Source organism: Mauremys mutica, chromosome 3, assembly GCF_020497125.1.
Source record: "Mauremys mutica isolate MM-2020 ecotype Southern chromosome 3, ASM2049712v1, whole genome shotgun sequence".
NCBI lineage: Eukaryota > Metazoa > Chordata > Testudines > Geoemydidae > Mauremys > Mauremys mutica.
The window spans coordinates 202,162,981-202,179,400 of NC_059074.1; the positions used below are offsets into that span (position 1 = coordinate 202,162,981).

The following is a 16,420-nucleotide window of genomic DNA, read 5'->3' on the forward strand; positions in this document are numbered from 1 at the left end:
ATACATGTGTGGACAGAGTTGGCAATGGGCTTTGTTGCAAGGATAGTTTCCTGGGTTAGTGTTTTTGTTGTGTGGTGTGTGGTTGCTGGTGAGTATTTGCTTCAGGTTGGGGGGCTGTCTGTAAGCGAGGACTCGCCTGTCTCCCAAGATGTGTGAGAGTGAGGGATTGTCCTTCAGGATAGGTTGTAGATCCTTGATGATGCGCTGGAGAGGTTTTAGTTGGGGGCTGAAGGTGACGGCTAGTGGCGTTCTGTTACTTTCTTTGTTGGGTTTGTCCTGGAGTAGGTGACTTCTTGGTATTCTTCTGGCTCTGTCAATCAATGTTTTCACTTCAGCAAGTGGGTATTGTAGTTTTAAGAATGCTTGATAGAGATCTTGTAGGTGTTTGTCTCTGTCTGAGGGATTGGAGCAAATGCGGTTATATCTTAGAGCTTTGCTGTAGGCAGTGGATCGTGTGATGTGGTCTGGATGAAAGCTGGAGGCATGTAGATAAGTATAGGAGTCGGTAGGTTTCTGGTATACGGTGGTGTTTGTGACCATCGCTTATTAGCACTAGCACTGTCCAAAAAGACAATTACTTTACCAACTTTGGTATCATCTAAGGGACTGTCTGTCAAGGGGGGTTTTCTTCTAAAAACTCTCTCTGGATAAAGGGAAAGGGAGTGAGCGGGGGATGTTAAAATGAAAGCTTTACTTAGTACTTTATGTTACCAACGCTTTAACTGCCTTTCCTTCTTTTCTTTATCTTTAATAAAAGGTTAAAAAGATTTTTTATAGTGTGTTTGCCATGGTACTAAGCAGGCCAAGGTCTCTGTATACCAAACCCTGAACCTTGTTTAACACTGTTCAGTTTTACCTTTGGCTCATATATTCCATCTAAATTAATACACACCTGTGCACTACTTCAGCAATGGAAAGGGACCATATAAAGCTGACTTAACTGGACAGCTGAGGATTCACCTATCCTCCCCAAGATGGTGTAGCCAGCATCATACATACTCACCTCACAGCCCCTGGCATGGGGAGTGTGGCTGGAGTAGCAGGCACGGCTGGGCTGTAGTATTGTTGTACGCCAGTGATCCACTGGCATAATAAGCTTCGTGTGCTGGTTGCCAAGCAGCATCAGAGCTGTTCTAACTTGTAGCAGGGGCTGAACTAGATCCCCGTCTGGCCTAAGAACCACCTTTGGGGCCTTCCCCTTAGGTCCTGAGCACAGATTGCTGGGATTGGGATTGAATAAAGGGCCCTGAGCATTTGATTATAAACAGAGCAGTAATTGTATCAAAGCAGTGTATGTACTGTATGTTTCTCTATCCTTTAATATATACAGCATATTGTAGGAACCAGTGTATAACCTGTGCTAAGATGAATGTCCTGTATTATAATTTTTATAATCTTTAGATGTCAGGATGTTCTTCTAAGTAGTAAATGGGTATTTTTATGAGAGTCACAGTTAGCAAGAAACAATATATTTATTACCCAAAAATGGATGAAGATGAAAAGTTTCAGCTCATGGATCATTTGTTTGCCATTACTTCTAGAAAAATGGTATTCTGTGACTGGAAGATCTGTTTCTTGAAATATATGGTACCATTTTCTTGTTTTTCTACCCTTTTATATACAAATTTTAGTTTTAGCACTTACGTGGTGCACTTTGCAAGAAGTGATAAGATGATGTTTGCATTTTAAGTCACAACTTACTCCGACAGCAAAGCCTTGTTTAAAAAAACAAAAAACAAAAACCCATAGCAGGAGGTGAAAATATTCTATGCAAAAATAACTTGGATAATTATCCAGTGGATAGAAAAACTTCATAGGCATTGCAAATAAATAAACCCCCCAAGCCAGCTCTTTAATGTGAAGAACCTCACTTTATTAAATGGCAGTTGTTGGACATTCCCTTTTCTCCTATCCTAAGGCATTTCAACATGCCATACATAAAGGAAGCAGGAGGAAAGGAACTGTCAGGATAAATACCCTGGCGCCAGCCACTTCCCTTCAGCATTTTTTAGCTTCTTTAGAATGAAAACAGGGAATTCTCACTCATTCCTCAACTTTGAACAAATATTGTTTCATACTTTTTATTGTGAATCTTAAGAGGGGGAAAAGAGATCATTTAGATAAAGGAAGAGGAGGAAGAGGGAAAAGAGGTTGAAAAGAAAAACGTGTAGCTTGGGAATCACCATTGACGCTGCAGGTTCCCAGCAAAAAGAGGACAACTGTCTGAGTCATGACCCTACTGTTTGTGTTCCTTTCATGGAACATGGATTAAAGTTTCATGCTGAGATTCACTGTAGGCTTGGACACGCGGCTTGCCTTGTATACTAACCTTACATCGCTTCTACCTCCAGAAAACTTACTGAAATAATTACTGAGAAAGCACTGCAATGATTTGATTGTGGGAACCTCCATTGATGTTGCACTTGAAATTTTGTCTGAGGCAAACATGCCATTGCCCTTGCAATGTAGCCACAATAATTAAGTTAGTTCTTGAGGCCTTTCAGCGACGACATTGAGGAGTCTTCTCAGTGCATGTTTGCCATCCAAAAATAGCAAAGAACAATTAGCGATTATCATAAAAACTGAGTGGCAAAGCAGTGAATTTAATAAAAACATTACAACTGTCATTTCTGCTAACTTGGCCTTCAGTGTAGCACAAAACGAGTAATTTAAAGACATAACTGAAGTGTTTCATACTGGATATACTTCTCCAGACAGATTTAAGCTTGTAAATCCACTGCTAGATACTGCTAGTGAAGAAATAAAGGGAAAATGAAAGGATTAAACTTATCAACATGGCATTATTGTAAGATTTTTTTGAATGGAGAAATATGTTCCTACTTACTGCTATTTATTCTTTGTCTGAAAAGTAACTTGCAGAATATTGTATCCAAATTGCTGCCTGTAGGCCAGGAATGCAGAGAAGTATAAGAAGGTCTTTGCTCACACAATAAAAAGAAAAAGAGAAAGTTGGTAACTTCTTTGATTCAAGCAACCTAAACTTTGTGTGTTCAGCATGCTCCTCAAACCTCTTTGAGGAAAAAGTAACATTAAACACCACCCTCTATAGCACACTGTGGAAGTTAGAAGAGTCTTTGGCCACCACCCATTGTTGACTTATTGAAGGAGGAGGCTAAATACCGTAGCTTTGTAGGGATAGGAATCTCAGGAAGTTGTCTTTTTGCATCCCATTCCCATAAATATGCACTGAGCAGGAGGTCGTCTTTGATGAAAACATAACCTGCATTTTACACCCAGCCTTTCCAGAGAAGCAATGAACTTACAAAAGCAACTGAAGACCTGAAGAAGATCTCTGTGTACCTTGAAAGCTTGTCTCTTTCACCAACAAAAGTTGGTCCAATAAAAGAGATTACTTCATCTGCCTAGTCTTTGTAATATCCTGGGACCAACACCGTGACAACAACACTGCAAAAAGCAACTGAAAAGTTTGTGAGGGAGTTGACAGATTACAGGCTGATTCGACTGTTTCCTTGTCAGTGGAAATGTGGCTTGATTCACCAAGAGCCTTCATGTCCTGAGATCATAAGTTTTTATGTCTTTAGTCCCTCTTCCAGCTCTGAAGCTCATATGTCTATTAGATTCCTTTGCAGGAAGATAGCGGTGCACCATGTAACACGAAAATGGAAAAGTCACGTTGCTATAGCTTATACCAATGTGCCAGTTCCTCCTGGAGGGATTCTGTGGGACCGCACGCTGGGAGAAAATGTCCCCCCTCCCCCATAGATTTCCTTCAGAAAACAGCGAGGAAGCTGCGTGGGGATGGGGAGCGACCATGGGTGCAGGTTTTTTGTTTTTTTGGGGGGGGGGACTGCCCCCTCCAAACAGAGGCGAGGCATGGGGGGGGGGGCACATGAGGTTACATGCCACTGCCCCCCGCTCATTCCGCAAGCACAGAGCTACCCAGCCGAAAGAGTCTGTGCCTGGGCTCTGCTGACTCTGCAGCTGAACGCTGCCTCCTGGGTCTAGTGCCAGTCGTGCTCCCCGTGTCCATGCTGGGAGCCTTCCTCTTTTCTATTCTGTGCAACAGTGGTGCACTGGGACAGGGCCCCGGGGTGTTTCTAGGGCAGGCCCAGCCTTTGCACTGAGTCAGGGTTAGGTGCAGCTTCACTGCCGAGTCCCTATACCAGGGGAGGTGGGGGCTTCAGGGTGATCTCCCACCTCATTGCAAGTTGGTGGCTTTGGCTCCAGCATGGCAGTGGGGAGCACCACTTATTTACTGACAAATAAAATGTGCAGAATTTTAAATTTTTGGCGCAGAATTCCCTCAGGAGTAAGGCCTGTAGATTTGCCAATGCATTGTGTCTCTGTCTACACATTGCACACATTTCATTCTTGAATGAAGATTTCGTTCCCGAAGTTTCCAAATGTCTGCTAATAGCAGATGATGATCCACTTTGTTGTCTTTAAACATTTTATCCTAGGCAATTGAGGACCCTTAGTCTCGCTGGAAGTCAATAGGATTTAGCCTCCTAAGTCATTTAGTTGCCCTTGAAAATTTTACTCTCTTTTTTAAGGTATAAAGTTTGCTTTTTCAACAAGTTCTTGATTTTTATTTTAACAGGGTTTAAAGGCCTGTCTACTCTAGGTAATTTCTTATCCATTTTTCTGCACTGGTGTTAATAATGTAAGCACTCAGGTAGATGTGATGTAGGTGTCTTTTGATATTGTCGTGTGGTGTAGATGTACCCCCAGCATCTTGGGCTTATCACCAATTGTTCACAGATACTATTTCTGCTGTTTGGTATTTCATAGAGGAATGTGCTTTTTTTGTTCACATCACTTTCCTGGGTTTTTTCCTCCAGAATTTTGATTTGCGCAGTTCAATAAGCACACTTATTTTCCCTCAATGGTACCAACTTTATGTTTAAACGTGGTATTTTATGGGTTGTCTTTTTAAGACTCTGGTAAAGGCAGCCTTTCATTTTCTTTCTGCCCAAATAACCTTCTTAAGTAGAGCTGGTCATTAATTTTTCCACAAAACGTCTTTCTGTTAGGCAGATTTGTCAAAACCCAAACTATTCAATGGAAAGTCAATTTTGATGAATTTCCCATGTCAAAATTTTTTTGTAAAGTTTCAGAATTGTCAAAACATCCTGTTTGGCATTTTCTAAATGAAAAGGCTGCTTTTTTGGTTTGAAATGACTTATAAAATAAGAACATAAGAATGGCTGTACTGGATCAGACCAAAGGTCCATCCAGCCTAGTATCCTGTCTACCGACAGTGGCCAATGCCAGGTGCCCCAGAGGGAGTGAACCTAACAGGCAATGATCAAGTGATCTCTCTCCCACCGTCCATCACCACCCTCTGACAAACAGAGGCTAGGGACACCATTCCTTACCCATCCTGGCTAATAGCCATTAATGGAATTTACCTCCATGAATTTATCCAGTTCTCTTTTAAACTCCATTATAGTCCTAGCCTTCACAACCTCCTCAGGCAAGGAGTTCCATAAATTGACTTTGCGCTATGTGAAGGAGAACTTCCTTTTATTTGTCTTAAACCTGCTGCCCATTAATGCAAAGTTAATATACAATAAAAAAATTTTAACAAGTCAAAATCTAAACAAAGCATTTCCAGATTGCGGAAACAAAATGTTTACATTGACCAAAACTGATTTTTTTTTTTGAGATTATCAGTTCATAAACATTTGAGATTTTGACTGTCCTGATATGGGACAAGAAAATGTTTGAAATCTCAAGTTTTCTTGGTATAGGAAGATCATTTCCTGTCCAGCTCTATTTAAGTTGTGACCTCTATTGGAAGAAGGGAGATATTGGACCACCTCACCTACAAGTGTTTTGCATAAACTTCAGGTTTCTTGCACACTTTTCATCTCAATGTTGGCAGCACATGAGTTTTCTATTTCTCTCTGAACTATTTACTTCAGTGCACAGAAGAAATTCTATAGCGTAGATGTTAAGGAGACAATCAAATTGGATTTAGCATGGATAAAGCGTCTCTGTAAATCTCTCAGATTTTGTTACATGGAAAAAATGTTTTTAATTTGCTTTTTAAAAGCCACTATTCAGTGGCTAGAAGGCAATAAGACCTGTTAATAGACACTCAAAAAGAATGATGGTTTTTAGGAAGGGAGGATCCGCTTCAAGGCTTGATACAGACGTGTCTGCTGTGTAGTTCTCTGTTCAGTCATTTACTGTGAACAGCCAGACCTGCTGTTGTCCTTTGAGGTTGTAGTTTTTCTAGGTTGCTATTTAGGGTGAGACTAACTCTCATTTTTTGCATTGGTCGTACTGTCTACTTGCTTGTACTGGAATTATTGTAGGATGAGAGAAGCTGAGCATACAGCAATGGAAAAGCTAGTAACTTCGTCAGCACCATCTCCTATTCTCCTTCCTCCCTTCTTGTGTATTTAGTATTAAGGTTTCCCAGTCTTTATCCTCTTTATAAATTAAGGCAAGGGGCTTAAGCGTGGATATTTATACCACCAGTCACTGGTTGTTTTTTGTCCTCTGCTTCTTGGTAAGTGAGGCTATTGGAATTCTTATTGTAGGATAGGAGAAGACGAAAATGACCCATAGAATTATTTGTTAGTACTAATTTCTTTCTGAAAGTGGTTCTGCTTATGGTAGCTGTTGTTAAACCTACCTGAGCCTGGCCACTGCCATTTTTTTCCCCTCTGCTTTTGAAGAAATTGATCTGTTGCATTTGCCACTTTACCTTTGTGTAGATATTTGTTAGTAACCAGATGTGGAGTAATACAAATTCCAAATATTGAAATAATCCTTTACTTGATATTAAGGGTATATTTATATTTATAAATGGTTAATAAATGATTAATACATGTTCTAAGCATGTTAGATATGAGTAGAATGTGTTATAGGTGGCTATAAGCAACCCTACTGATGGCTAATTGTTAGATTGTAAAAAAGTAACAGTTTATTAAAATGGACTAATCATGTATTAACCTTTTATAAACATTCTTAATACAAAGTGTGACCCCTTTCCTAGTGTAAAATGAATTAATTATATAGAAAAAACATTAGAACTATGCCCCTGCACCGTGGGGGACCAGCATAGCCATGACTTAGTCAGGTTGATGCTGTCTTCTTCGAAAAGTCTTCTCATTACACGTTCACCAGTTACATTTACTGTGAGCTCATAAACCCAGTTCAGTGGTGCAAATGGACTGATATATTGCAGGGGCTGCGAGATAAAAAATGCATCCTGGTTAAGTCACTGAATTACATTTTTTTTCTTCTACTCAGATATTGGTTTTGATTGCAGACTGCCTTTGCCCTTCCAAGCCTAGGTACAGAGAAGAAGCATCCGGTAAGCACTCGACATGTCATGGATATTCTTTTTTTGGAATGATTTATGCCCACTAATGTAAATTTTTTTTTCATGATAAAGCTTTCCTCTAAGATTCATTGATGGCAGCTGACTAATCCTGACAACAGTCAATTCCTTCATGGATGTCTGACATGTATTTGCTGTTGTAAACAATACTGTGATTTTCATGTCCTTCCATCAGAGGAACTCAAAGCACTTCATAAACACCAAAGAGTTTAGCCTTGTAACAGTCTTATTAGGAAAAGTAGTAGTAATCCCATTTTACAGATAAACTGAGGCTAAAAACATCCCAAATCAATCAGGAAATCTGTGTTAGAGCTAGAAATAGAAATAGTTCTGCTGATTCCCATTTTTATGCTTATCCACAAATTTGTCTAATTTAAAGGTACAAGCAGTCTTGCTCTCTAACAGGATTTTTCTAGTTCCTAATGCACATTCTGAATACAGGCAGACATTGCACAAACTACACTTTGGATCCACGTGAACCTCCCTCTGCAACACTTAAGTGGAAGTTATGTTCACATATGGACTACAGGATTGGATATTGTGATGATTAAAGTCACAGAAGGTGTAAAAAAGTTGGCGTAAAGCAGTTTTATAGTAATTGATTACTTCTGTAGCCAGTATGCCCAATTTACAAGTTGGGAAGTTTTCTGCCTCTTATCTCATTACCAGAACTAAATATTTTGCTGTCGTATCTTAGCTGACACTTTTTTATTGGTGCTTAGGAGAGTTCATCTCAATCGTTGCTGCTAAAATAGAATGAGAATATTCTTTTTTTTTTTTTTTTGGTGGGGTGAGGGCTCTGCAAAGGAGGCAGATGTACCTCAAAACATATGTGGCACAGATTTGCTGTGTAAGATTTCCTGAAAGGCATACAGTGAGTGCATGGTGGAAGGATGACCAGAACTAAGGAGTTTCTGGCTCCAAGTCCCTGGGACAATCCAGTAGACCAAGCTGCCTTTTACGGCACAAAGTGCACTTTTAATAATCTAATATTATTTCATTATCTTTGTCTGTAGTCTCAGCACATTGAAGGCTGAATTATCCCCTCCAGTATATTTAGATAGCTCCATTACTTTAATGGAAAGCAATATGTGCCTCTGAGGGTTGAAACTGCCCTTTAGAAAGGTTCAGAAACTTTTATACAGTAGATTCTGCTTAATAGCGGCCCCGATATTGATATCTGGTTAATAGCAATATTTTGCTGGGAACCAATCCTGTCCCAGTGACTTTAATGTTAATGGGATTTGGATATTGGCAACGGGCATGCTGCTTATTAAGAACATTTTTTGTTGAAGAAAGGACCCAGCTGCAGGCAGGTTTGCAGGGCTGTATCCAGGGAAGGAAGTGCTGGGACATGTCTTTCCTGGCTGCAACCCTGCAAACCTGCCTGTGGCCAGTGCTCAGCACTTCCTTTGGGGTGCAGCCCCACAGACTTGCCTGTGCACAGGGACCCCAGAGAAGGTAAGGGGCTATGAGCTGGGAAGGAAGGAGGCTGTGGGCAGAGCAGTAGCACGCAGGAGGGCTGCTGTATACCTCTCTCTGGGCTCTCCGGTCTGTGTTTTGCCGGAGGGCTGCACCCAGGGAAGGAAGTGCTGGGATGTGCTGATCCCCATTCCCCAGAGAGTGCAGGGGGAGGTACCATGCAGCACTGTGGGCCTGCCGCGCACCCTGCTCCCTATAAAGGCCCCAGCATCTGGGATGCAGCCCCTCTCCCCTCTGCTTCTCTGCCCAGCACTTTCTTCACTGGTTGCAGCCTTGCAAACCTGCCTTCCACTTATTGACAAATGCCAGATAAGAGCAACTTTTTGCTGGCAACCGAGGGGTTGCTAATAAGTAGAATCTGCTGTATATAATTTATAAAGGAGACAGTCCTGCCACCTTGTCACTGTGAAGATTCTTACAGTAAGGTTCCACTCTACAAAAGTAATGGTGGTAGCAGTGGGCGCAAAGCAAAAATCTCAGTCCCCAATGAATATTTAATCATTAATGGTGTGTAGGTTTAGGTTTGATTCTGGAGCACCATATTCCACGAATCTTATCTTGACATAGTTGTACTGACACCTGGAGGTAAAGAAATTGATTTGTATCTATGTATATGATTTATGGAATCATAAATATCTCTGTAATGTTTGTTGGTAGGTTTTTGTGTTTGGTTCAGTAGTATTGAAAATAATGAACTGGGTGTCTCAAATGCATCATTTAAAGTGATACTGCCAAGTAATTAGGTACCACTTTGGCCAAATTTTAAAACTTGTGGAGAATATATTTCATGTAATATTAAGACATTTGTCACTCTGAGAAACAATGGGAATAGCATATTTATGACGGATTTACACAAATATGTGCTTTTTGTGTTTGCTAGATTGGCTCTGTAGCTGCAATTACCTAACAAAAAACATTCCCAGAGCTGCTTATGTTCCTGCTAACACTTTTAGGATGATGGTGGACATTCAAAGAACTAAATAAAATTGAGCTACTGTTCACTTGTAATCCATTAGGAACAAAATGAAAATAAATATTTTCCTAATAATAAGGACAGACCAATTATAGGAGGGTGGAAATTATACCTAGGTTTGAGAGTACAGAGAAACAGAGTAAAATAATAAAATGAGAAGATGATAATGCTACATTAGAATTACACTAAGGATTTTTTCATAAAGAATATTTTGCAATTTTTGCACTCTTGGGGTAGTGTAGTAACTAGAAGAGAGGCTGTAGCAGATGAGTTGCCCTATGATTTAAACATTTTCAATTTGTATTTTGTTTCAGTAGAGTTGATTGAAAAGGAGAATGCAGAGCTTACAGCAGTAGAAGAGGTGGAAGAAGCTGAAGAGTTTTCAGCAAATGAGTTAGAAGAGGCTGCAGAGGAAAAGAAGGACATTTCAGATGGGGAAGATGGAGCCAAATCAAGTGAAGAGGCCAATTCAAGTGAGGAAGGCACAGAAGAGGAGGACTCTGCTGTTGATGAAGGATCAGGGACAGAAGAGACAGAAGACATCTGTGAACAACATCCAACTGATTCGGAGACCCAAAGCTCAGTAAGGCAACGTAAAAGCCAGGTGGCTGACAATGGACTATAGTTTCCTTGGTGTTTTCCATAAACTCGGACCAAAGAAATATCTGGGGCCCTTTTGGTCTGCAGCTGATGCCAAACACTTGATTTGTAATTTGTGTTTACGTAAAGCAAAACCTCTGCTCTGCATCAGTTGGCTTCTTTCTTTTTTCTAAGCCAATATTTGCTCATAGACTCTCATTTTTATAAGCACGCCTTTATATATTCAGTTAGCCATGACAATCAAAATCATAAGTATGATTTGATCTGCTTAGAGACTTAGGGGGTGGGGGACATGACCACTGGGATGAAAGACTTGGTAATGAGATGCTTGTTCATGCTTGTGCTCCTTTATAGACACTGCTCTAAGCAAGATGAGGCAAGAGAATTTGAATTCACAAACCTACATTAACGAGAAGTAGCTCAGCAGGAATCTTGACTTCCTTTTCTTTCTGTCTGAATATGTTCCTTAAATGCCATAATAACATCAGGCACATCATAAAACAGCAGACAGAGGCACCTTAATTGTCTTCCATTAAAACAACTTTGTGTTTGATGATTTTGCGTTCATCAACTCAACTGAAGCACCTTCATTATGTTGCTTTTTTTTCTCATTTTTTTTTCTGCTGAATAGTTATTTTGAAACTATACCATAATATTATAACAGTGACTAGTTTTATTCTATGCTTGAGGAGCACCCAAAGCGTCTCAACTGTTGATTATTCAAAGGTATAGTGCACAAGTCAGGCTTATATCAGCTGGTGATTTTAATCATTTTAAGGGGTTTAGATCATCAAAAACTGTCGGCTATGGAACATAAACAACTAGATGCTTAAAATGACATGTTTGAACCTTGGCAGTTGGAAGGGAAATGGTTTAGTGAGAGCAAGGAATTTTTGCCGAAGTGTAACCTTTTTCCTTTAAGATGTTGCAGTGAGAAGTATTTGTGTCTAAGACAGTAAATGCCATATTTCTTACCAATACAAGCTAGTCATATACAGAGAACTTCAGTTTTCTTTTGCTGTTTGCAGCCCAGAGTAGTTGGCAGTGAGAACTGCTTTAGTAATATTAACTGAAAAACCACTTATGGTTTCACCTCTAGTGTGCTGGCTTTAATGACGGAAGTAGTGGGGAAAAAAAAACATCAGGAAATTAAAGAAATAGTTTTTGGTTACACAGCTGTCTTTTGTCTACATAGATATGCATCTTTCAAATTGCACAAAGTGGAAATGGCTCATTAGCTAATCTGCTGGCAACACCTCATGCTGTCAAGTTTATTCAAGAAGTCTGCATTTTATTCATTCTAGTTGGCATGACTTATATTAAGAATTTTTTTTAATAACCATATCCCATTAAGTGAATGAATATCTGAAGGATAATCCTGTACATTCCCACTTTGGCAGCATGCTGATCCAGATTGCACAATAAGAAGCAGAAAGGTGGTTTCCATCTTTTTTTATTGCATATTTAATTACCATATTGCATAAACCCAGCCGTCTAGCATTAGTCTCTTCATTTCCTTTTGTGAGAAAAGGAGTATTCTGTGAGATTAATATGGTTGCCCCCTTGTGTTAGAAAAGGGATATTACCAGTGCACAAAGGTGATTTCTTGGAGACAAAAAGAACAGGAGTACTTGTGGCACCTTAAAGACTAACAAATTTATTTTAGCATGAGCTTTCGTGAGCTGCAGCTCATGTTCATGCTAAAATAAATTTGTTAGTCTTTAAGGTGCCACAAGTACTCCTGTTCTTTTTGCGGATACAGACTAATACGGCTGCTACTCTGAAACCTGTTCTTGCAGACAATCAGTCTTGACAGGGCCAGTTTACATCTGTCTTCGGAGTTGTTTTACTGTTAATGCAAAGATTTTATTTAGCAGAAAGCAATCTAACTTACTGTAGTTCGCTGTTTTTTAAATGTTTCCAAAAGTACAACATTTGCTAATCTAATATAAATCCTACAGTCATAGGGCCTGATTCTGGTCTGTTGTACAAGTGTAAAGCAGGTGTAACTTCACTGAACTCTTGAGCATAAACGAGATCAGGCACCTGTTTTTTAAAATCTTGACATACGGGTGTTGAAAAATCTGTTAATCTTGCAAAGAGTTACACCTCTGTCTGCATTAACTAAGATTTTAACAAATTATATAACAAGCTTATTGCCATACAAGACGCAGGGATTACAAGATGTCCTAAGAAACAACAAAACTTTAATTACATAAGCTAATTTCTGGAGTCCCTTCTGTTCAAGTAACTCCTATTGAAGTCAAGGAGCGTGTCACATGTTTCAGGTTTGGGCTGTAGAAAGTGTTCAGGAAAAACCGAAGTCCAAAGAAGACATGAAATCTCAGTTCTGTTGTAGATGACGGGACATAAAGCAAGTAGGACTCATGCCACTCTGAGTGATGATACATTCATTTTAAGGTGTTTCAAACATCAGGCCCCATATATGGTGGCCCCTTTATTTCCACACTCCCACTAATAAGGAAGATTAGTGCTAACTTTGGTATGACAGTTGATCTCTTGTATTGCAAATGGAGTTGAAGTACCGTGGGTCTGATTATTGTATTTATAGAACACTTCACTTCTCAAAGTGCTGTACAGACATTAATAACACCTCCTCAGCTTTAAGAATGTCATGTTCCTTTGTCAAGTAGACTTGCAATAAAACAGTAGTGACTCTTGGCTCGTGGAGAAAATCTACTGTTCGGCTTAAGTAACAGGTGATATTAAAGGGCATTACAAAGGGCAGTTTTCTCCTTAATGATTAATGTGGTAACCGTGCAATAATAGCAGTGTCAGTCCTGAATAATATATGGAGGGCTTGTACCTTTTCACTGAAAAATGTCTTCTTAACTTTAAGTCATGTTAGTATAGTATTGAAATGTTTACGTCAGTTTTAGACTTGCAGTTTTAGCATTGTCTGTGTTTCTGGGTTATTTAAAGGATTAATACCTCTCATTTGTGCCAACTGAGAAGACCGTTTGTCATCTCATCACCTCCGTCCTCTGTTTTGATTCATTTTACAGAAGTAAAATTTGTCCTTGCATTTGGAATATAGACAAAATGTTTTTTAAAAGAAGCTGTTGTTCACACAATTAGCTGAAATGGTTTGAGTAAATGTAGCACCGTTAACGCTGGTAAGATCTGCTGATGGGGAGGGCACACTTTCAAAGGGTGCCTAGTGATTTTGAATTCCCAGTTTAGAGACTTACTTTTCAGAGGCTGGTGCTCAGCATGTTCTGGAAATCAGACCCCCTGAAAGTTCCTCAGCATGAGCATCCAAAAAGCGAGACATCCACAAACCAACAAGTCAGTCTTGAAATGTTAAGGCTACATTTCTAAAGAGGGCACAAATGAAGCTTTGCCTTTTCTACTGATGCTTCCGATAAAGTTTCAAGTGAAATACTAATCTGTGTAAATCTTCAACTATAATTACTCTGTTGGACAACATTTTTTGTTACACGGCTTTTTCATGGAAATGTTATGCAAAATTACTTTTTATACTAAAAATTCTGCGAATTTAAGCCATGGGTATTTGTACTGGAATTCCATATAAATTTTTTTATTTATAATTTGGTTGTGGCTAGTTTTTATTTTTCAGAACAATTACATTTGATTGAAGAATCACACTGTGTCTCAAGGTTGCATTTGTAAATAGTTTATAAAGGATTAATAAATTAAGATGTTTTAATGTTTAATCAGTTAGTTTTACAACACCTGCTGATGTTTAAAGCCATCTATAACACATAGTGGTGGTTATAACATGCTTATAACATTTATACATCATTCTTAACCCTTCAAGCGTACCATAGATATGAAATCTGACCAATTTAATACTGCATTCTCCTTACAAGTATCTCTGCAAACCCAATTATGAAGTTGATAGAAGTATTTTCCTTAACCAAAATCAGGGATAGAAATAAGAGAGCCTAAGATATAGTTATTTTGGTAATTATTTTTAAAGCAACAGACTTTGTAATCCCAAATGGCTCAGTATATTGAGATGAGACGTAAAAAAAAAATGTATATTCAGTAAGGAAACAGAATTCTTGCAATGCTCTGAAATGCTGACTGTATTTATTCACTGTGGTTGAAATTTGCAGTTTCGTGTTTTGGTACAGAGTTAAAGCTCACTCTTTGTTCATTCAAAGAGTTGCTAATATGGGCTGAAATTTCAAGTGAAAGTAAGACAGCTGATGGGTTTGTGTTCTAATATTAATACGAAACCAGGTTGCAACTAAAATTTCTCTTTAAGGTTTTGCATTTTTCTAATCCAAAACACAGTGGAACATAAGATGCAAACTCATGCATATCAAAATATTCTCATATGCCCTTTGGGTGAAGCATCTGAGTTTTGCGAAGCTGTCACCTTTTCACTTGCCATAGATGAGTGATCTTTCTCTTTATATCTGGGCTGCATGTTTCTCAAATTAGACCCATGTGGCCTTTGTGAAGGGGTTTGCTATCTTAACTAAATTTGGTTTGAAGGGTCTCAAAGTCAAATGGCCAGTGTGTGTTTGGTTATAAATCTGACATCAAATGCCTCTCCTTCATTTTGAATCCATGCTCCCTCCCTCTTTGACTTAATTGACTTCCAGAGAGACTTCCAAATCCAGGTATCGAGGCTAAAGCTTTCTGCATTTGAGGTTCAGTGTGACTATTTTCTACAGCTCCACGGTTTGAATCTCAACATCAAATGTTAGAATCTTGTTCTCCACTATAATAAAACTGTGGCTAGCTGCAATGCCAAAGGCCAGTGAGGAGTCAGCCTGAAAGCACTACCATCCTAGAAGTTAATAGGGAGCCGTTACCATTTATTCAGAGTCTAAACTCTGAGCCTAAGTGAAATATCGAGGACAAAGATCTATTCAGTTTGGTAAGTGGCTCAGTAGTGCAGGTAAGTAGGGATTTCCTCACGCTTCATCATTGCTCACCACAGCTTCTCAGGCACTCATTAAACTATCTGGGGCCCGAGAGAGAATACTTACTGAGTAACTGAAGCACTTTCAACTCTTTATCAACACTTATGAAATATTAATTCAGTATTCCCTCAGTGTTTCATTAGACAGGCCTGCTTTGTGGAATGGAGAAGGCAGTATTTTTTTTTTTAATAAATTTTAGTAGCTGGTTCCTTGACCGGTATATGATTATGTGGTCTTAAAAAAAAGTGTGTGTGTGTGTGTATATATAAAACAGTCTTGGACAATTGGAATAGCAGATTACAAATTCCTATCAAATCCTTAATTTTCCTCATTGGGAATTGTGTGTGTGTGCGGGGGTTAATGGATAAGGATTTAAACCAAGAATTATTTTATTTGGAGAGTGTCTGCTGGAAATAAACCTGCCATAAAAGCTTAGTTCCCAGTAGTCATTCGCGCGCATACTGTGAGTGATGTCAGCTTTGTTGTTCTCCCTTCTTTCAATTACCTGTGCACAGTCTGTAGAATTTGCTGTCTCGAGATCATGCAAATGCTGGCTGGATTTTTATGATGGTCTGGATAATTTTCTGACTATTAGCTACTGGAACACGTCAAAAGATGGAACTTCCATCCCAGAAGAAATTCTCATATTCCAATATTTGTGTTCTGAGTAGGGACAAAAACTTAAAATATCAAAACTTTGTGTGGAACAAAAAGTTCCTTAAAATTCAGAAACTAAGGATTCAGAAACACCAACGCATTTCAATCAAAATGAGACATTATGAGATTCCCAAATTGAAACATTACATTTTTGCTTTATCAACCCAACTTGAAACATTTAATTTTGGATCCATTCAACTTCAGTCTGGATCCACCTGAACCATGGTGCCTCGTGCCGCCATTCTCCTCTAAGAGCTGGACTGTTCTGCCATGTTACACCTCCCACGATGCATCCTGGCAACTCAGAGAGGCCAGTCCATCATGGGAGGTACAGTCATGCCAGGCAGCCTGGTGCATAGTTTAGAATGAGGTGTGAGTCTCTCCATGGTGGCTCAGGTAGAGGTGAGGGGATTTTTTTGGCTGGAAAATAAAAAAAAAAAATTCATT

General features: G+C 39.2%; 1 protein-coding gene across 2 annotated transcripts in view; it reads left to right on the plus strand.

Annotated features, from left to right (window-relative positions):
• The window catches only part of TMX4 (thioredoxin related transmembrane protein 4), a 52,505-nt gene extending 40,466 nt beyond the window's left edge, over positions 1-12,039 (plus strand). The window contains exons 7-8 of one of the 2 annotated variants that reach the window (XM_045010786.1): positions 7,249-7,312; positions 10,109-12,039. In XM_045010786.1, coding sequence (XP_044866721.1) covers positions 7,249-7,312; positions 10,109-10,419 — 375 coding nt within the window. In that variant the 3' untranslated portion in view covers positions 10,420-12,039. The remainder of the gene's footprint in view (positions 1-7,248; positions 7,313-10,108) is intronic. The other variant, XM_045010787.1, reaches the window with a different exon arrangement.
• The last annotated feature ends 4,381 nt before the right edge of the window (positions 12,040-16,420 follow it).